The following is a 23,387-nucleotide window of genomic DNA, read 5'->3' as shown; positions in this document are numbered from 1 at the left end:
ACTAACTGTTAAAAGGGGTTAATTAAAAGCCGCCCCCCCCCCCCCCCCCCCCCCCCGGTGCTTACCAAATAGATACTGACTGAATGGTGAACATGATCTACACTGGTCACAAAGGCAAAATCAATCATATCAAGCATGATAAGGGTTAAAAGGAGAATGACTCTACTGAAGCAGTCATTCAAACTCTTCAGATGTTGTTAGGTGATTCTGCACATAAGATAAACCAGAAGACAATTAGTACATGATTACTTATCTGGAAAACACATAATACAACCTGGATCTGGTATAGGTAGGACAGTAGTTAATAAATTTGCTGTAAGTTCTTTATACAATAAGCAATCTTCCACGAGCTGTCACACATAGCCAGGTCCATTTTAAAAAGAAGTATTACTCACCTTATATTCATAAATGACATATGAGCAACAAACAAGAGGGCCATGATGGCCCTATATTGCTCACCTGAGTTAAGTTGCTTGCTTGAACAAATTTCTTTGCTAAAGCTTCAAAAACAAAAAACTAGGTGAGTAGGTCAAGGTACAGATTATTCAAAACAAGAAACGCGGCAATGCCACGAAACCAGGTTTTCAACACTTTTCATAAGAATAAACAAGAGTGCCAGAATGTCACAATATACGCCCGTCACAGCAAATTTCTTTACTCTAGCACCTGTATTTGCAGATGTAATTTTAATTTTGTGGTTGTTTAGTAATCACTGTAATTCTTTTGTTTTTCTAAGTCCACAAAAAAACTCCTTACCAGGTAGAGATACCTTAAAATTCACCTAAAATTAGAAAGTAACAACTATGTTGTACCACAGAAAAGTGGTCTTGGTTTTTCCCTACGGTCAATTATAAAAAAGTTACAATATAAGTTATTTATAGTAACAACTAAGGGAAGTTAATCTAAAAAAAAAAAAAAAAAAATACAAAAAAAATAATTTTAAGTCCACACAGAAATCCTTACCAGGTAGAGATTGGTCAAAATACACCTCAAAATTGGATGTAACATGCATGTTGTACTACAGAAAAGTGGTCTCAATTTTTCCCTACGTCTAGTAATGAAAAAGTTACAATATAAGCTATTTATAGTAACAACAAAGGGAAGTAATTCTAAAGAATGGAACTGCGCAAGACACTTCGTCTCATGATGGTGTATAATTGTGCCAAGTTACATCAAAATCCCTCTATGCATGAAGAAAATATGCTCCAGACAAACTTTTCATTCTTGTATCCTTTGACCTCTAAGTGTGACCTTGACCTTAGACCTAGGGACCTGGTTCTTGCGCATGACACTCCGTCTCATGATGATGAACAATTGTGCCAACTTTCATCAAAATCCCTCCATGCATGTAGAAGATATGCTAACCCTAACCCTAACCTAACCCTAACCCTATTTTTAGTAACAATGACCTTGACCTTGATCCAAGAAACCCCAAAATCAATCCCAAGCTACAACTTTATATAAGTTTGCTATACACCAAGTTTCATCATGATAGCTCATTCCTAAGTTAAGTTATTGACCGGAAACCCTTTTTCTATTTTAAGTAACAGTGACCTTGACCTTGACCCCAGAAACCCCAAAATCAATCCCAGCCTTTGTCTTGATATAAGCTACATACATACCAAGTTTTATTCAAATATCTTTACCGAAACAAAAGTTATTGACCGGAAACCTTTTTTCTATTTTAAGTAACAGTGACCTTGACCTTGACCCCAGAAACCCAAAAATCAATCCCAGCCTTTGTCTTGATATAAGCTACATACATACCAAGTTTTATTCAAATATCTTTACCGAAACAAAAGTTATTGACCCAAAACCCTTTTTCTATTTTAAGTAACAGTGACCTTGACCTTGAACCCAGAAACCCCAAAATCAATCCCAGCCTTTGTCTTGATATAAGCTACATACGTACCAAGTTTTATTCAAATATCTTTACCGAAACAAAAGTTATTGACCGGAAACCTTTTTCTATTTTAAGTAACAGTGACCTTGACCTTGACCCCAGAAACCCCAAAATCAATCCCAGCCTTTGTCTTGATATAAGCTACATACATACCAAGTTTTATTCAAATATCTTTACCGAAACAAAAGTTATTGACCGGAAACACCAGTTTGACGCCGCCGCCACCGCCGCCGCCGCCGCCCGCCCGCCCGACCGACATCTACCCCAATCTAATAACTCAGGTTTTCGTTGAAAACCTGGTTAACTTGACCTTGACCCCAGAAACCCCAAAATCAATCCCAGCCTTTGTCTTGATATAAGCTACATACATACCAAGTTTTATTCAAATATCTTTACCGAAACAAAAGTTATTGACCGGAAACACCAGTTTGACGCCGCCGCCGCCGCCGCAACCGCCGCCGCCGCCGCCCGCCCGCCCGACCGACATCTACCCCAATCTAATAACTCAGGTTTTCGTTGAAAACCTGGTTAAAAACTACTGAAATCTGTTACAAAATTATACAGGTGGTCCAAATCTCTTTGCTGTAGCTTCAAAAACAAAAAAGTAGGTCAGTAGGTCAGGGTTAAGAATATTAAAGACGAGTATTGAAATCTATATCACAAGTTATACATGTGGTCCAAATTTCTTTGCTGTAACTTTAAAAACAAGAAAGTAGGTCAGTAGGTCATGATTAAGACTATTCAAGATGAGTATTGAAATTTGGATCACATTTGTAATGTTTGATACCATCTGATGATGGTGGGCTAAAAATATGAAGTAAAAAAATTAGTCTGTGTAAAACAAGCTTTTTCTTTAATTTGAGCAGTGACCTAGTTTTTGACCCATATGACCTAGTTTCGAACTTGGCCTAAGAATCATCAAGATAAACAGTCTGACCAAGTTTCAAGAAGATAGGGTCATAAATGTGGCCTCAAGATTGTTAACAAGCTTTTCCTTTAATTTGACTGAGTGACCTAGTTTTTGAACCCATATGACCCAGTTTTGAACCTACCATAGGAATCATCAAGATAAACATTCTGACTAAGTTTCATGAAGACAGGATTATAAATATGGCCTCTAGGGTGTTAACAAGCTTTTCCTTTGATTTGACCTGGTGACCTAGTTTTGGACCCCACATGACCCAGTTGCAAACTTGGCCTAGAGATCGTCAAGAAAAACATTCTGTGCAAGTTTGTATCAAATCAAAGCATAAATGAAACCTCTATATGGCTGACAGGGCCAAAACAGAAAATTTTGCCCCTTTCAGGGACAGTAACTCTAGAACCCACAATGGAATCTAGCTGGTTTTCAAAAGGAAGCCAGATCTTATTGTGACTTAAGTTGTGTGTAAGTGTGGTTAAAATCGAATGTCGAATGTAAAATGTCACTTCTATCGTATTCACAAGGTAAAAATTAACAAATTTTGGCTATTTCAGAGGTCAATCAAGGGCTGTAACCTATTTTTGGATCTGACGTATTCATCATGGAATCCAAGAACTATTGTTATTAAAGACATTTTGCAAGTTTGTATCAAATCAAACCATAAACAAAGTCTCTATATGGCTGCAAAAGCCAAAATAGTAAATTTTGGCCCTTTAAGGGGCCGTAACTCTGGAACCCATGAAGGATCTGGCCAGTTTTTGAAAGGAACCGAGTTATTATGCCATTACAAGTTGTGTGCAAGTTTGATTAAAATTGATTGCAAAATGTGGTCTCTATCGTGTTCACAAGCCAAAATAGCAAATTTTGGCTCTTTAATGGGCCATAACTCTGGAACACGATGGGATCTGGCCAGTTTTCGAAAAAAAAAGATATTATGCCAATACAAGTTGTGTGCAAGTTTGATTAAAATCGGTTGCAAAATGTGGTCTCTATCGTGTTCACAAGGAATTGTGGACGGACATCGCCGACGGACGATGGGCTACCGTAAATACTCGAATATATTACACTAGCATGTATATTACGCACCCCCGATCTTGTATCAAAATCTTGGGAAAAATGCTTACATTGGAATATATTACGCACCAAAAAATCAGTCAGAAAACGTTGTTTACAAAGTCGAAATCGGCCATTAGCGGCATGCGCAAAAACAATTTGTCGTGAATATCGCAATTGCTGCATAATCGGTTACAGACAACAGTGACAATATCTGACAGACAAATCAGTCAGAAAGTGGAAATCGGCCATTAGCGGCATGCGTTACAACGATTTCTCGTGAAAATCGCAATAGACCATTTCACGAAGTATATGCGCATGCGCAAACTGATTACCGTTAATCCGTGTATTAACGTGATTAAACGATAAGACAAAAACTGGGGGCTAAGAGATAGATAGATAGGTTATGTACAGCGTGTTAAGTTTGAGACAGTTTTCTTCAATTTTGAATCGAACTACGTTGAGAATAAACAATGAAATAGTCTGTATAGCTGAACGCTTTACTTAAATGTCTTACAAAAGCTGACCAACTGCTGCGTCTGTAGTTTATTGACAGGTGTAATGAGCGGGAATTTCAAACACAAGTTGCGTCCTTAATAACTTGTTTAATTAATAGCAAAATCTGATCTTCACCTGATGTACAATTATTGAAAAGGTCAAATGCACAGTTTTTATGCAAATGGCATCGAAAAATCACGTTTTAGCCTAAATAGTTTTGATGTTGCTGTTTTAACAGCTATTAATTTAGTTTCGGGCGCCCATTTCAATCAAAAAGAAATTTATTTCATTTATTATAACAGGACCGTTGAAACCTACACAGTAATGTAATTTTCAAATATGTACTCCGACTATTCGCTGAAGGAATTCTTACTTTATGCAAAGACTATGCCAAAATCTTTCTACGAAATTATTATTTTCGAACGGAATGACTAAGTAATGTGTAAAAAAACTAAACTCATAATACAAATTTATTTTACTGTAAAATTAGAGATAAAATGCGGGGTCTCCGACTTTGTTTTTGCTGTATTGTCTTCAATTTTCCCCTACAATCCTTTTTGCACGAGATTTAGGGAAAAATAAAAACAACAACATAAATTGCATTTTAAGCGTACTTCAATTTTGTTAACAATTCTCCGATTTCTTTCTGATTTTTATTGTCACACTTGTATGCCTGAATGCATGTTACACACACAAAAAGGCGTAATGAAAAAATGATACTTTTTATTAAACATTTTACTGCTCATTCTCTCCTCCATAGATTTTTAGAAATTTTCTGAAAATGATCCCGGGATGTTTTTGAATAGAATAAGATAACAAAACTCCTTGACTACCGGGTTTATTTTCACGCTACAGTGCTAAGAAAATTAGGAAGTTTAAGGAACTTTAAACATGTCTTTTCCCGCATTTTCCAACCAAGTTCATATTGTCTGTTTGTGGAATTTATTAATTTATTACCAGCCTTTATTTTACGGCTTGTAGCGTTATTAAATAGGGGTGTTTTTGTTGTTGTTGTTGTTGTTTTTTCGTATAAAGTTTAAGCCCGTTTCAGCTGTTTCATAAATAACTAAATGCGGTTTTCTCCGGAATCTGGAGATGTTAGTTCGGGCCCGACTTCCTACAGCACTGCATGAAGTGGGGAAGATGTAAATTTTTACGGAGAGTACCTACTGGTTAGAAAGTATAAAACAGGTTGTGTAAGCAAACCGCCGTGACAAGGTTGTTGAGAAACGGCGTAAACCCAACACAAACAATGGACATCAAATGGATACGTACAATAATCTATTTATTTCATGTCCGTAAATGACATTAACTTCATGTCGATTTGATTGTGCATATTTCGACCAACTTATAAGGGAATAATTATTGTTTGTTTAGGGTTACTAGTATACACCCGTTTTCTTCAACATATTATTTATTTATTTTTTGCAAGCACTATACTATTTCCACAGTAACTTAAACTTGTCTCATTGATAAATAATACTTACGGATAGAGTGGCCGTACCAGACACCAAACATGTGATCGCTCGACTGACGGGCGAACGATCCAACCAGTGTGTAATTCGTTCCGGGCGGGGGTAATTTTTGACTGGATGAATTAGACAAAGACTATTTTTAAGAGTCATTTGTATTTGATGTTTCAAAACTGGAATTATCTTAAAATCTGAATTGCACGTATTTGTTAACAATGATTTAAAAGGTTCATTTAAAAAGATTAATGTTAAAATGTGGGAAGGACTTATATACCGATCATTTGAAATAAATAACTTGCAGCAAAGAATACATTTATTTTTATAGCTCTTTGCTTGTAGCCTGACCCAACTGTTTTTTATTTGTTGTTTTTTTGTTGTTGTTGTTGTTTCATTTTGTTATGTGTTAAAATGATATCTTGTCTTATTTTATGTATGAAACAAAAAGCAGTCAAATACAATGATTAAAATAAGAAAATGAAGTGAGCATGTAATAGTTTAAACGCGAAAGTCCATTGTCGTTTTTTTTTTTTCCTTTTTTTTCTTTTTGTTAGTGCTTCTTTAAAACAGACTCTTAGTGGTGACACGGGTTCTAAATTTTTGCATAATATTCACGTTATTCAAATTTGATAAAAAAAAAATACTGATATTAAAAAACGGTGGATTCGATATGAATACGGTCAAATGCTGACAAAACCATAACCATATTTTTACTCTAAACAGTCAGATAGGACTTTGAACAGTTTTCCAATGTCAATATCAGCCGAATCAATAAACCACTGAAGTGAAAAACCCTTTTCACCGATTTATCCATCATGAAACAAAAATCGATAAATAACTGAAGAGCCCCCAGTTTTTAAAATCTCGTTGCATCTCGAGAATTCTCGCTTAGAATGCGTCTACCGATCAAGACTTTTCCAATACTTAGACGCTTGCCGTGAAATGGTCTATTGCTGCATAATCAGTTACAGACAACAGTGACAATATCTGACAGACAAATTCTTTCTAAAGTATTTGAGACTTTCTCAAGCTGTCAACACCTTAGTACACTTAAACTGATATGCGAACAAACATCTCATAATTATGGGCACATCAAATGAGAAAATCGCGGTTAATTAGCATGTTTGTTTAACAATGTACGAGCTGATATATTGATCAGTAATAATTTGCTGGAAATAAAGAAATAACAAACAATCTGTTTTAATTGCAATTTATTTGAGCATCCTTGAAAGATAATGATTTTAATGATCAAACACCTACAACCTGGAACCGCGAAATTTTGTATTTTGCCTAATTATTAAACTGACACATTATCCGGTGCTCTGGATATGTACGATACTTATTAAATTAAATTTACAAATACAAAAAATTTAAACTCACAAATAAAATCAACTTTACCATATATCATCAGAGGTTCTGTTCCGTACGTGTTTTTAGACCCACCCAATAAAACGCTCTTCAAGAGGAGGTTAAAAAAGCACGGCCCAAAATGTAAACACATGACAGTTGACAAAATTGTCTGATTTTCGCCGATATTTTCGGGTTTTCAAGCTGGGAAAAAATGTTTGAAGCTCTACCTTGGTATATATGACGCACCCCTTTGAGAAAATGAAAAAAATCGTAAAAAAACTGCGTCATATATTCGAGTTTTTACGGTATCACAAAAGCTCACCTTGTCACTATGTGACAGGTGAGCTAAAAATCACAAAGTAGGGGTCATATTTTTTTGATATGGCCAACACTATGAAACATCTTCCAAACTGACAGCTAGCACATGGGTATAAACAAATGTGTAAAAAGGTATGTTTAAATGCAAAAAAATCTCCTTGAAAATGCTAACAATCCACAATGGAATAAAAACAGGCACTGGCTTATATAAAACATGAAAATGCCACTTTAACTGGGATTAAATTGAGAATTTTTTCTAATGCCACCATTATTATATGACTAGCCTGAAAGTGCTGCTTGATTACCTACTTAGTAGTTTTATACCTACTGTAAATATGATACAAGAAACCCTTGTGCTAATAGATAAAATGTTTACTGTCTTTGTTAACATTATAATTTTATCATAACAAAAATGTAAAAATAAGAAAAATCTAAATAATACCACAAAATCGGCAAAATATCTCAAAAATAAATGCATTATACCTGTACATTTACACAAGCAACTAGACTTGTAATAAAGATATTTCTACATTTTTTCTTTTTTGTCTCATTCCATTTTAGTGTGACAAAAGCCAGTTTTTTTTTCTAGAGATTTTCTTACAGAATGTTGTTAATTCTTTTATAATTATACAGTCGAAACTCGGTATCTCAAACTCCCTTACCTCAAAATTCCTCTTAAGTCAAAGAAATTTTCAAGTCCCGTCAAATTTCCTTCTTTATATATATAATTTGACTCCGGTTATGTCAAAATTTGACTTACTGAGACTCAGGATGTGTCGAAAGGGATTTTCAGTCCCGTCAATAATATTCAAGTGCATTGAAAACTCGGTAAGTCGAAGTGGGAAAAACATGCGATAAAATTTCATACATCTCATTGTGAAGGTGGTTGGTTTTTAACACATTTCCATGTTTATTGCCTAAACAGAGAGCGGTGACGCCGACATATCAAAGGTGCGGCGATTATCAAAGTGAGATACTGTCATAATGCCATAATGATAATGGTTTGATTTAAACATTAGATTTCTTAATCAGTGTTTACTTGTTTTTGCGACGTTATGAAAACTACTTTTAACTAATAAACTAATGGATTAGTTAGTATGAACAGCTGAGATCTTTAATAAGTATTAATTAGAGGTAATGGCGATGAGAATGTATAAAAAATAACTTCTTGGGGGAAAGCATCGTTCGTTCAAAATCAGATCGAACTGCTGTCAATTCCCGGGAGAGGAACTTGGTTCAAAAAGGAAACTTGGCTCAAAACATTTGATGTTAGTATAATTTTTATTTTTCGAAAAACTGAAAACTTTCATAAACACAAACTGTACCGGATTGTGTACGCGTAAAGTGCGTATCCACGGCATCAAGGAAACAATTTTTATTAAATCTTTTCCTTACTAAACCAACTTTTTCTCATTATTTCGTCCATATTCGTCCATCCTCATAACTTGAATTTCGGTTATCTCGAAATAAAAAGCACGGTCCCTTAAAATTCGAGATACCGAGTTTCGACTGTATTGTGATATTGGACATAGGATATAGACTTGATCAGTTCAATCCAAATTTTTCATATCTATATCAGGCTTTTAAAACAAGAGGGCCATGAAGGCCCTGTATGGCTCACCTGACCTATTGACCTAAAGACCATCAAGATTAACATTCTGACCAAGTTTCATTAAGATATGGTATAAATGTGGCCTCTAAAGTGTAAACTAGCTTTTCTTTTAATTTGACCTAGTGACCTATTTTTTGACCCGACATGACCCAGATTCAAACTGGACCATTCTGACCAAGTTTCATGAAGACACAGTCATAAATGTGGCCTCTAGAGTGTTAACAAGCTTTTCCTTTGATTTGACCTAGTGACCTAGTTTTTGACCCCACCTGACCCAGATTTGAATTTTACCTATAGATCATTAGGTTAACATTCTGACCTAGTTTCATTACGATATGGTGATAAATGTGGCCTCTAAGGTGTAAACTAGCTTTTCCTTTGATTTGACCTGGTGACCTAGTTTTTGATCCTACATGACCCAGATTCAAAGTGGACCTTGAGAATATCAAGATTATCATTTTGAACAAGTTTCATAAAGATATAGTCATAAATGTGGCCTCTACAGTGTTAACAAGCTTTACCTTTGATTTGACTCGGTGACCTAGTTTTTGACCTGACATGACCCAGGTTCGAACTTGACCTAAAGATTATCAAGATTAACATTCTGACAAAGTTTCATAAAGATACAGTCATAAATGTGACCTCTAGAGTGTTAACAAGCTTTTCCTTTGATTTGACCTAGTGACCTAGTTTTTGACCCCACCTGACCCAGATTCAAACTTGACCTATACAGCCTCAAGACTAACATTCTGACCAAGTTTCATTAAGATATGATCATAAATGTGGCCTCTACAGTGTAAACTAGCTTTTCCTTTGATCTGACCTGGTGACCTAGTTTTTGATCCCACATGACTCAGATTCAAACTGGACCTTGAGATCATCAAGATTAACATTCTGACCAAGTTTCATGAAGATGCGGTCATAAATGTGGCCTCTACAGTGTTAACAAGCTTTTCCTTTAATTTGACCTGGTGACCTAGTTTTTGACCCCAGATGACCCAATATTAACTACGCCCAAGACTTTATTGAGGGTAACATTCTGACCAAGTTTCATTAAGATTGGGCCTAAATTGTGAACTCTAGAGTGTTAACAAGGTTTTTTCTTGATTTGACCTGGTGACCTAGTTTTTGACCCAGGTGACCCAATATCAAACTCATTCAAGATTTTATTGAGGGTTACATTGTGACCAAGTTTCATTAAGATTGGGCCAAAAATGTACCCTCTAGAGTGTTAACAAGATTTTCCTTTGATTTGACCTGGTGACCTACATTTTAACCCCAGATGACCCAGTATCGAACTCGTCCAAGATTTTATTGAGGGTAACATTCTGACCAAGTTTCATTAAGATTGGGCCAAAACTGTGACCTCTAGAGCGTTAACAAGCTTTTACTTTGATTTGACCTGGTGACCTAGTTTTTAACCCAAGATGACCCAATATCGAAATCATCCAAGATTTAATTGAGGGTAACATTGTGACTAAATTTCATTAAGATTGACTCAAATTTGTGACCTCTAGAGTGTTAACAGTCTTGTTGACGCCGAGGACAACGGATACAGGGTGATCACAAAAGCTCACCTTTGAGCACTTTCTGCTCAGGTGAGCTAAAAATGAGCACATGAACCAATCATTTTTACTGGCTATTTGTTAAAATACTATGTTGCATTAAGAAATCAGAATAAAGTTAAAACTTTGTGCAAATTAAATTTGGTCCAAATATACTTAATTACCTTAACTTAAGTAAAGTCTGTACTTCTTATGTTATTCATTCTCCAGTGACTTAAGCTCATATGGAGATGTTAATTATTTGTGCAGACATGACAGACAGACAGACAGGCAGATGGCCAATCACTGAGCATAAAATGCACTTATTGTACCCATAAAAATATGTGTAATATACCTCTACATTAGTAACATAAATTACAGTCACAGCTGGCTGCAAGAACAATTATTATTTTCATTATTAAATACTGGTTTTGTTGTATCATACATTATGTAAATACAACTCTCAAAACCTAACAATTCATTAATTGTTAAGTGGTAACACAGGTGCTGTTTGTAAAACATAGACAAGGTTTTGCATAATTAAAGGGGATCAAAAGTGATGCTTGCCTTAATATTAAACTGGTAAATAATACTGAGCTACCACAAGGAGATATTTGCAATGTATGCAAATGAAAATCATTCCCTAAGAATTAACACAAACAATGCATTCACAATCTGGTCATGTAACACTAATTCAAACTGAGTCTTCCACAATTTGGCTTGGTTTCCTTCTATATGCTTTTGTAATTCAAGTGATTGTTTGATCGCAACCTTTAAAATTCATCAGTCATGAATCAATAAATCAATCTATTAATCAATTAGAGGATGCTTTTGTAGAAAAGCACAAGTCTCCCCAAATGCATAGTCGTAATAGGCAAGAAGTCAATCAAGGACAGGAGCAAAAATCAAAGAGACACTGATGGTTGGCTACAATAGGGATAGGCTACTTGGCATGTCCAATCATCCTATGAAATTTCAACATTCTGGTTCAAGTGGTTCTCAAGTTATTGATAGGAAACCGTTTTCCATGTTCAGACTCCTGTGACCTTGACCTTCGATCAAGTGACCCTAAAATCAATATGGGTCATCTACTCTGCACATCCAATCATCCTATGAAGTTTCAATATTCCGAGTCAAGTGGTTCTCAAGTTATTGATCGGAAAGTGTGTTCCAAGTTCAGACCCCTGTGACCATGACCTTTGATCAAGTGATCCAAAAATCATTAGGGTCATCTACTCTACTTGTCCAATCATCCTATGAAGTTTCAACATTCTGGGTCAAGTGGTTCTCAAGTTATTGATCGGAAATTGTTTTCCATGTTCAGACCCCTGTGACCTTGACCTTTGATGAAGTGACCTCAAAAACAATAGGGGTTGTCTACTCCATAAGCCCTGCCACCCTATGACGTTTGAAGTGTTTTCCAGTTATTGATCGGAAATGAAGTGTGACGGGCGGACAGACAGGGCAAAAACAATATGTTTCTCCGTGTGTGTGGAGGGGGTGGCTGGGGGGGGGGGGGGGGGACATAATGAAAAATAAGTATAGGTTATAGATCATTTATTGAACTTCTAATGCAATTAAGTTTGCCAAAACTGAGCGTAGCGTAGTGAAGGTAAAACTTAATGCGTTAGAAGTTCAATAAGTGTATCTATAACCTATTTATAGTTTAAACGCCCCATTTCATTTAACTGACAGGTTTAAGAAACAAAAAGCTCTCCCTGAAGTAAACTTAACCACGCCTTCTTCAGTCTCTTGGAATTCATTGGCTAGTCTTATCTACACTCTTGATGGAGAAGTACATGTTTACTACAACTTTATACAAGGTCATTTTAGTGCCAGGAAAACAGCGGTTGATCCAGAGCTGGAAGATTTTATTTTAATTATCATAAATACATAGTAGCCGACTAAGTCTTACTGAGTAGTTTGTGGAACACAATATTATATTCTTATTCAATGGAAATATAATCTGCAGGTTTAACTCCTAATGATCTAACAGTACAATTTAAGCAACTACATGTATAAATAAAACAAGACAAAGTACAATCTAAGTCAACCCTGGTTTATTTTTAGACCAGTAGAGGTAGTGAAATGTGCATAAAGGTCAAACTTGAACTATGAAAGTACAGCTTGCATTAAAATGAAATTTGATATTTGAGCCGCGCCATGAGAAAACCAACATAGTGGGTTTGCAACCAGCACGGATCTAGACGTCTGGTCAGGATCCATGCTGTTCGCTTTCAAAGCCTATTGGAATTAGAGACACTGTTAGCGAACAGCATGGATGCTGATACTGCGCAGATGCGCAGGCTTGTCTGGATCCACGCTGGTCGCAAACCTACTTTGTTGGTTTTCTCATGACATGGCTCATTCATCTAGTTGGTCCGTTTATTACATAGACACATTATTTCTTGTATGCAGTCCCTGCTTTGGTAATTGCTCCGCCTCCTAGAATGTGGGAAATCCATAGTAAAAGGAACAATGAATACTTATTAATTTTGAACTACTTCATCAGATTCTTCAGTTATGAAACAATATGAAAATAAGTTGGTTACTTTTTTGAAAATCCCTCGCTTGTCATTTGATGAAAACGATGTTTGAACTATAAACACAACTAATCAATTAATTTCTCAACCTACCTTCCACTGCACTCCAAGTCAGTTGGTCAGTCTATCAGTCAGACCGTCAGTCCACCAGTTAGTCAGTCAAAATTATTTGCAACAATAAAAACTTAAAACTGACCTTTCATTTTGTTTCATTCATGTCAGTGTCTTACAAATCAACAAAATAATCAATAAAAATAATCCAAAGTATGACTCTAAATCAATTAATCAATCAATAATAATATTACCCAACACACTAGTCAATCTGGCAATCAATTACTCTATCACATCACCAGTGTTCACCAGGATCTCTAATTATAAATCAATGTATAAATGAATAAATCAACAAATTAATCAAGAAATAAATCAATCAATTTGTAATTTATCAACTTACTTTCCATATCACTTATTTCTAGGTCTGAATCCATGTTTCTTGCTTTGACACACTTCTACACATGCAGAAAAGTTCTTTCATCAAACAAAGGAATCATCATTCTGTTCTATTTATATTTTTCTGCCTTGACTTTTTCTCTCTCTTTGCATTCTTCTTGTCTAAAAGTTTACTACAAAAATATGAACAAAAGTTTGATGTTGTTTTAACATACAAGATTAAAAGTATCAAATACTGTTAAAAGGCTGCTTAACTCTCAAATGTGTAATAATATTGACACAGCTCAACAATACATGATACCCAGTTGAACTTAATTCCAATTTGTCATAAATGGAATCTTGACAGTTTATATTTGCCTAATCCTACAGCTCAGGAAAAATGGGGAAAAATAACAATGAAACCCACATCATAATGTTTGTTTTTGGGATAAAATACAATAATGAAGAATTTTACAGGCTTTTCATTAAAAGTGCTACACATGTGAAATACACAAATGAGGTTACAAAACAAACAAGAGCTGTCCGTAAGACAGCCAATACTCGACTTTTCGAAGTGTTGTCCCAGAAGCAGGAATATTACCCTAAAATATTTATAGGGTTTCAATCCAGTATCTGCATTAGTTTTAGAGATAGTACCTTGCATGCAAAACTTTTCTAAGTCCAAAAGGGGGCATAAATTGGCCAAATTACATGTCAGAATTATGGGACTTGATGCTATCACCTAGTTATATAACCCTGAAGACACAATCAATATCTGCTTTTGTTTTGGAGATAGTAACTTGCATGCAAAACTTAAACCAGGATTTTCTAAGTTGAATAGGGGGCATAATTTGGCCAAAATACAAGTGACAATTACGGGACTTGATCCTGTGAGGTTGCTTATTGATCTAGAAAAAGAAAAAAACAAGTTTCAAAGCTACATGCCTTTAAATAATAACAATATGTACTTGCATGCAAAACTTTAACCAGGATTTTTTAAGTCCAAAGGAGACATAACTTCACTAAATTGAACATTAGAGTTATGGAACTTAATGCTATCACCTAGTTTTATAACCCCGAAGACACATGTGAGTTTCAATTCAATATCTGCATTAGATTTGGAGATAGTAACTTGCATGCGAAACTTGAACCAGGATTTTGTAAGTCCAAAAGGGGACATAATTTGGCCAAAATACATGTCAGAATTATGGGACTTGACCGAGTGAGGTTGGTAATTGACCTAGAGAAAAGAAAAAATAAGTTTCAAAGCTATATGCCTTGAAATAATAGCTATACGTACTTGCATGCCAAACTTTAACAAAGGTGTGACGCCAATGCAGACACCGATGCCAGAGTGAGTACAATAGCTTGGACAGCTAAAAACTGTATAAAACCCAATATAAATAAAAAAGTAAAATTGTATGTATTTACTGTTTGATCTTCTTTCATCAATCTATTTTTACTATCAATCTATTGTTGCTATGATTAAAACAAAAGTTTGCACATCCCATATTTATTCAGTGCAATGGTCATTATACAAGGGCAACATCAACATCGGACTACTTTAACATCATCTCCCTTTTCAGGTCTGACTGAAAAAAGTCCCAATTGCCTCTTCTTGGAAAAGTACCAATTATCTCCCTTTTAAGTCTGACTTTGAAAAGCCCTGATTATCTCTTGTTTCTTAACCCTGACTTGGAAAGACCCTAAGAAACACTGACAATCTTGCACTAGCTTCTAAGTTGATATTGTGAACTCTCGAAATATAATGTGAACTTGCGGCACAGCCACAATATATGCTAAAACACACTAATGCTAAGAAATATATAGATGATAAAATGAAACAAGAGGGCCAAGATGGCCCTAGGTCGCTCACCTAAGAAACACTCCGTAACAGTGTAAAACATGTTTGACCTATTGATTTCATGGAAACAAATATTCTGACAATTTTCATTAAGACTGGACCAAAAAATTGGTCTCTTGCGATAAAACAAGCATTTTCTTAGATATGACCTAGTTTTTGACCCTAGATGACCCATGTTCAAACTCGACCTAGACTTTATCAAGGCAATCATTCTGACCAAAATTCATGAAGATCAACTGAAAAATACAGCCTCTATCACATACAGAAGTTTTTTCTTTGATTTGACCAAGTGACCTAGTTTTTGACCTCAGATGACCCATATTCAAATTCGACCTAGATTTCATTAAGGCAATCAACCTGACCGAATTTCATAAAAATCAATTGAAAAAAACAGTCTCTATCGCATACAATAGATTTTTCTTTAATTTGACCTAGTGACCTAGTTTTTGACCTCAGATAACCCATATTCAAAATCGGCCTAGATTTCATCAACGCAATCACACGGACCAAATTTCATGAAGATCAATTGAAAAATACATCCTCTATTGCATACACAATGTTTTTCTTCGATTTGACCTAGTGACCTAGTTTTTGACCCCAGATGACCCATTTTCTAACTCGGCCTAGATTTTATCAAGGTAATCAATCTGGCTAAATTTCATGAAGATCAGTTGAAAAATACTGCCTCTATTGCATACACAAGGTTTTTCTTCGATTTGACCTAGTGACCTAGTTTTTGACCTCAGATGACCCATATTCAAATTCAACCTAGATTTCATTAAGGCAATCAACCTGACCGAATTTCATAAAAATCAATTGAAAAAAACAGTCTCTATCGCATACACAAGATTTTTCTTTAATTTGACCTAGTGACCTAGTTTTTGACCTCAGATAACCCATATTCAAAATCGGACTAGATTTCATCAACGCAATCACAAGGACCAAATTTCATGAAGATCAGTTGAAAAATACATCCTCTATTGCATACACAATGTTTTTCTTCGATTTGACCTAGTGACCTAGTTTTTGACCCAAGATGACCCATTTTCGAACTCGGCCTAGATTTTATCAAGGTAATCATTCTGGCTAAATTTCATGAAGATCAGTTGAAAAATACCGCCTCTATTGCATACACAAGGTTTTTCTTTGATTTGACCTAGTGACCTAGTTTTTGACCCGAGATGACCCATTTTCGAACTTGGTCTAAATTTCATCAAGGGTATCATTCTGACCAAAATTCATGAAGATCAATTGAAAAATACAGCCTCTATCGCATACACAAGGTTTTTACGTGATATGACCTAGTGACCTAGTTTTTGACCCCAGATGACCCATTTTCGAACTTGGCCTAGATTTCATCAAGGTAATCATTCTGACAAAAATTCATGAAGATCAATTGAAAAATACCGCCTCTATCGCATATACAAGGTTTTTCTTTGATTTGACCTAGTGACCTAGTTTTTGACCCGAGATGACCCATTTTCGAACTTGGCCTAGATTTCATCAAGGCAATCATTCTGACCAAAATTCATGAAGATCAATTGAAAAATACAGCCTCTATCGCATACAAAAGGTTTTTCTTTGATTTGACCTAGTGACCTAGTTTTTGACCCGAGATGACCCATTTTCGAACTCGGCCTAGATTTCATCAAGATTATCATTCTGACCAATATTCATGAAGAAGAATTGAAAAATACAGCCTCTATCGCATACACAAGGTTTTTCTTTGATTTGACCTAGTGACCTAGTTTTTGACCCGAGATGATCAATTTTCGAACACGGCTTAGATTTCATCAAAGTTATCATTCTGACCAATATTCATGAAGATTAATTGAAAAATACAGCCTCTATCGCATACACAAGGTTTTTCTTTGATTTGACCTAGTGACCTAGTTTTTGAACCGAGATGACCCATTTTCGAACTCGGCCTAGATTTCATCAAAGTTATCATTCTGACCAATATTCATGAAGATTAAATGAAAAATACAGCCTCTACCGCATACACAAGGTTTTTCCTTGATTTGACCTAGTGACCTAGTTTTTGACCCGAGATGACCCATTTTCAAACTCGGCCTAGATTTCATCAAGGTTATCATTCTGACCAATATTCATGAAGATTAATTGAAAAATACAGCCTCTATCGCATACACAAGCTAAATGTTGACAGACGACGGACGACGGACGCCGGACATCGAGCGATCAGAAAAACTCACCTGAGCATTGCTCAGGTGAGCTAACAAGAGGGCCATGAAGGCCCTGTATCGCTCACCTGATCTATTGACCTAAAGATCATCAAGATTAACATTCTGACCAAGTTTCATTAAGATATGGTCATAAATGTGGCCTCTAAAGTGTTAACTAGCTTTTCCTTTGATTTGACCCGGTGACCTTGTTTTTGATCCCACATGACCCAGATATGAACTTGACCTAAAGATCACCAAGATTAACATTCTGACTAAGTTTAATGAAGATACAGTCATAAATGTGGCCTCTACAGTGTTAACAGGCTTTTCCTCTGATTTGACCTCGTGACCCAGTTTTTGATCCCAGATGACAAAACATCAAACCCGTCCAAGATTTTATTGAGGGTAACATTCTGACCAAGTTTCATTAAGATTGGGCCAAACTTGTGACCTCTGGACTGTTAACAAGCTTTTCCTTTGATTTGACCTAATGACCTAGTTTTTGACCCCACCTGACCCAGATTTGTATGTGACCTATAGATCATCAAGATTAACATTCTGACCAAGTTTCATTAAGACATGATCATAAATGTGGCCTCTACAGTGAAAACTAGCTTTTCCTTTGATTTGACCTGGTGACCTAGTTTTTAATCCTGCATGACCCTGATTCAAACTGGACCTTGAGATCATCAAGATTAACATTCTGACCAAGTTTCATGAAGATACAGTCATAAATGTGGCCTCTACAGTGTTAACAAGCTTTTCCTTTGATTTGACCTGGTGACTTAGTTTTGACCCAGATGACCCAATATTGAACTTGTTCAAGATTTTATTGAGGGTAACATTCTGACCATGTTTCATTAAGATTGGGTCAAAATTGTGACCTCTAGAGTGTTAACAAGCTTTTCCTTTGATTTGACCTTGTGACCTAATTTTTGACCCCAGATGATCCAATATCAAACTCGTCCAAGATTTTACTGAGGGCAACATTCTGACCAAGTTTCATTAAGATTGGGCCAAAATTGTGACCTCTAGAGTGTTAACAAGCTTTCCCTTCAATTTGACCTGGTGACCTAGTTTTTGACCCCAGATGACCCAATATCAAACTCATTCAAGATTTTATTGAGAGTAACATTCTGACCAAGTTTCATTAGGATTGTGACCTCTAGCGTGTTAACAGTCAAATTGCTGATGACAACGGACAACTGACGGACGGATGACGACGGACGACGGACACAGGGCGATCACAAGAGCTCGTCTATTCAACAGCCTTGTCAAGTGAATGAAGAAAAAAGTGGAAAAAGGGGCATAATCTTGTAAAAATGCAAAACAGGGTTATGGACCTGCACAGTGCATATCAGCTTATGACAGTGGACAAGTGTGTAAAGTTTCAATCCATTCCCATTAGTGAGTATTGAGATACCAGCTTACATACAAAACCTTAACCAAAAATTTCTAAGTAGAAAAAGGGGCATAATTTTGTAAAAATGTTAAGCAGAGTTATGGGACCTGTGCATTACATGTCAGATCATGACAGTGAACAAATATATGAAGTTTCAATCCATTCTGATTAGTGGATACTGAGATACCAGCTTACATACAAAAATTTAACCAAAAAATGCTAAGTGGAAAAAGGGGCAAAATTTTGAAAAAAAAAAAAAACAAAGTAAGAGTTATGGGACCTGCTTAGTGCATGTCAGATCATGACAGTGAACAATTGTGTGAAGTTTCAATCCATTCCTATTAGTGAATACTGAGATACCAGCTTACGTACAAAACCTTACCCAAAAATTTCTAAGTCAAACAAGAGCTGTCTCCATAGGATGACACATGCCCCCGATGGCACTTTGAATGAATAGTTATGGCCGATGTTAAAGTTTAGGACCTTTGACCTACGGAGCTGGGTCTTGCGCACGACACATCGTCTTACTGTGTCACACATTCATGCATAGTTATTTTAAAATCCATGCATGAATGACAAAGATATGGACTGGACATGCCCATCAATGCACTCTCATGAAAAATGATCTTTAACGTCTAAGTGTGACCTTGACCTTTGAGCTACGGACCTGGGTCTTGCGTGTGACACGTCCTCTTATTGTGGTACACATTCATGCCAAGATATTTGAAAATCCATCCATCGATGACAAAGATATGGACCGGACACGCCCATCAATGCACTATCCTTTAACATCTAAGTGTGACCTTGACCTTTGAGCTACGAACCTGGGTCTTGCACAGGACATGTCGTCTTACTGTGGTACACATTAATGCCAAGTTATTTGAAAATCCATCCATCGATGACAAAGATATGGACCGGACACGCCCATCAATGCACTATCCTTTAACGTCTAAGTGTGACCTTGACCTTTGAGCTACGGACCTGGGTCTTGCGCACTGCACGTCATCTTACTGTGGTACACATTCATGCCAAGTTATTTGAAAATCCATCCATCGATGACAAAGATATGGACCGGACACGAAAATTGCGGACAGACCGACAGACAGTTCAAAAACTATATGCCTCCCTTCGGGGGCACAAAAAGGGGCACAATTTTGAAAAAAAGCAATATAGAGTTATGGAACCTGTGCAATGTAAGTCAGTTTATCACAGTGAATAAGAGTGTGATTAGTGGTTACTGAGATACCAGCTTACATACAAAAACTTAACCAAATCGGGACGCTGACATGGACGCAGACACAGACACACGGGTGAGTCCAACAGCTCTACTATTCTTTGAATAGTCGAGCTAAATAATTATAATACATGTATTCTCAAAATATAATGCAAAATGATTATCAGGAAAACTTAAGATCTATTTTTAAATTTATGTACTGTTCAACATTAGAACATTTTCTAACCAATAGATGTAATATCTATTTTTTAGGTGAAACACCAAGACTTTACACGGATAACATAATTCTAAATGCTATAGTACTGAATTTTATATCCTTTCCACACCTGTAATGTAATAAAACCTATTAGCATCTGATGGACCTTCACCCTTCCATAGAATCAACATTTATTACACAAAAGCCATTTAGAAAGTATGGCTGAAATGTCTATGTCAGCAGCTCTTAAATATGAAAATATCTGTCATCTGAGGCATATACTGACACCTTTAAGAAAACACTAAAAAGGGCCTTTCGACTGATTTGACAAAATTCCAAAAATCTCCATAAACCCTTCTATAAAGAGCTACAGCAGGGCAAGAACCATTCTATACAAAGCTACAGCAGCAGGACATGAACCATTCTATAGAAAGTTACAGCAGCAGAACATGAACCATTCTATACAAAGTTACAGCAGGAAGTGAACCGTTCTATACAAAGTTACAGCAGGACATGAACCATTCTATACAAAAGCTACAGCAGGATATGAACCATTCTATACAAAGTTACAGCAGGACATGAACCATTCTATACAAAGCTACAGCAGCAGGACATGAACCATTCTATAAAAAGTTACAGCAGCAGGACATGAACCATTCTATACAATGTTACAGCTGGAAGTGAACCATTCTTCACAAAGCTACAGCAGCAGGACATGAACCATTCTATGAAAAGTTACAGCAGCAGGACATGAACCATTCTATACAAAGCTACAGCAGGACATGAACTATTCTATACAAAGCTACAGCAGGACATGAACCATTCTATACAAAGCTACAGCAGGACAAGAACCATTCTATAGAAAGCTACAGCAGCAGGACATGAACCATTCTATAGAAAGCTACAGCAGCAGGACATGAACCATTCTATACAAAGTTACAGCAGCAGGACATGAACCATTTTATACAAAGTTACAGCAGGAAGTGAACCATTCTTCACAAAGCTACAGCAAGACATGAACCATTCTATACAAAGCTACAGCAGGACATGAACCATTCTATACAAAGATGCAGTAGGAAGTGAGTCATTCTATACAAAGCTACAGCAGGACATGAACCATTCTATGAAATGATGCAGCAGGACATGAACCATTCTATACAAAGATGCAGCAGGAAGTGAACCATTCTATTCTACAGTAGGACATTAACCATTCTATATAAAGCTGCAGCAGGAAGTGAACCATTCTATACAAAGCTACAGCAGGACATGAACCATTCTATGCAATGATGCAGCAGGACATGAACCATTCTATACAAAGATGCAGCAGGAAGTGAACCATTCTATTCAAAGCTACAGTAGGACATTAACCATTCTATATAAAGCTACAGCAGGAAGTGAATCATTCTATACAAAGCTACAGTAGGACATTAACCATTCTATATAAAGCTGCAGCAGGACATTAACCATTCTAACAAAGCTACAGCAGAACATGAACCATTCTATGCAATGATGCAGCAGGAAGTGAATCATTCTATACAAAGCTACAGTAGGACATTAACCATTCTATATAAAGCTGCAGCAGGACATGAACCAGTCTATACACAGATGAAACAGGAAGTGAACAATTCTACACAAAGATGTTGCAGGACAAAGCAAATGGGTAGGTATATGCACACATTAAAATAACTAGATGCCCACGGGCAACATGTCGAGCCCGCCCGCTGTCAAAAGGACTGGGAGTTGCACATGACACTCCCTGTCTCACTGAGGCAAACATTTATGCCAAATAAAAAAGAGATTGCAAAAAGTTACAATATAAGTTATTTAAAGTAACAACAAAGGGACATAAATCTTAAAAAAAATAAAAAAAAAAATTCTAAGTCCACACAAAAATCCTCATCAGTAGAGATAGGTCAAAATTCACCTGAAAATCGGATGTAACATGCATGTTGTACTACAGAAAAGTGGTCTTGATTTTTCCCTATGACCAGTAATAAAAAAGTTATATAAGCTATTTATAGCAACAACAAAGGGAAGTAATTCTAGGATCTTGCGCATGACACTCCATCTCATGATGATGAGCAACTGTGCAAAGTTACATCAAAATCCCTCTATGCATCAAAATGAAATGCTCCAGACAAAGTCATTCTTGTATCTAACTTTTGACCTCTAAGTGTGACCTTGACCTTAGACCAAGGGACCTGGTTCTTGCGCATGACACTCCGTCTCATGGTGGTGAAAATTGGTGCCAAGCGACATCAAAATCCGTCCATGCATGAAGAAGAAATGCCCCGAACAAAGTTGTCATTCTTGTATCCTTTGACCTCTAAGTGTGACCTTGACCTTAGACCTAAGGACCTGGTTCTTGCGCATGACATTCCGTCTCATGATGGTGAACAATTGTGCCAAGTTATATCAAAATCCTTCCATGCATAAAGAAGATATGCTCCGGACAAAGTCATTTTTGAATTTGACCTTTGACCTGTAAGTGTGACCTTGACCTTTGAGATAGGAATCTGGTGTTTGCGCATGACATTCCGTCTCAGTGAGGTTAACATTCATGCCAAATATAAACAAGACTGCTCCATGCATGTCAAAGTTATGGTCCAGACAAACAAATCCGGACGGACACACAGATGCACGGACGCACGCACATACACCGAACAGCCATTTGGACAACTATGTCTTTGCATCCGCAAGCGGGCTCAACAAAAAACCTAAAAAAACTACAAAAATCTGTGACAAGACCAGGACAAAACATAAGACAGAGAACCAGCTGAGATAAAAACACACAGAACTTTGAGACTAGGAACCAGCCCACAAAAAATGTAAATATAATTCATTGGGATCAGGTGTCTGCAGAGAACTAG

At 36.4% G+C, this 23,387-nt stretch overlaps 1 protein-coding gene across 3 annotated transcripts in view; it reads right to left on the bottom strand.

Annotated features, from left to right (window-relative positions):
• Positions 1-23,387, bottom strand: part of LOC123548429 (protein CBFA2T1-like) — a 170,735-nt gene that overhangs the window by 91,181 nt on the left and 56,167 nt on the right. The window contains exon 2 of one of the 3 annotated variants that reach the window (XM_045335688.2): positions 13,664-13,832. The exons of the other annotated variants lie outside the window; for them this stretch is intronic. Within the exon in view, the coding sequence (XP_045191623.1) occupies positions 13,664-13,697 (34 nt within the window). The 5' untranslated portion in view covers positions 13,698-13,832. The remainder of the gene's footprint in view (positions 1-13,663; positions 13,833-23,387) is intronic. 3 annotated transcript variants of the gene reach the window in all.

This window comes from Mercenaria mercenaria, chromosome 6 (assembly GCF_021730395.1).
Source record: "Mercenaria mercenaria strain notata chromosome 6, MADL_Memer_1, whole genome shotgun sequence".
In the NCBI taxonomy this organism is placed as follows: Eukaryota; Metazoa; Mollusca; class Bivalvia; order Venerida; family Veneridae; genus Mercenaria; species Mercenaria mercenaria.
Note: the sequence above shows the minus strand (reverse complement) of the source record. Positions and strands in the feature narration are given on the sequence as shown.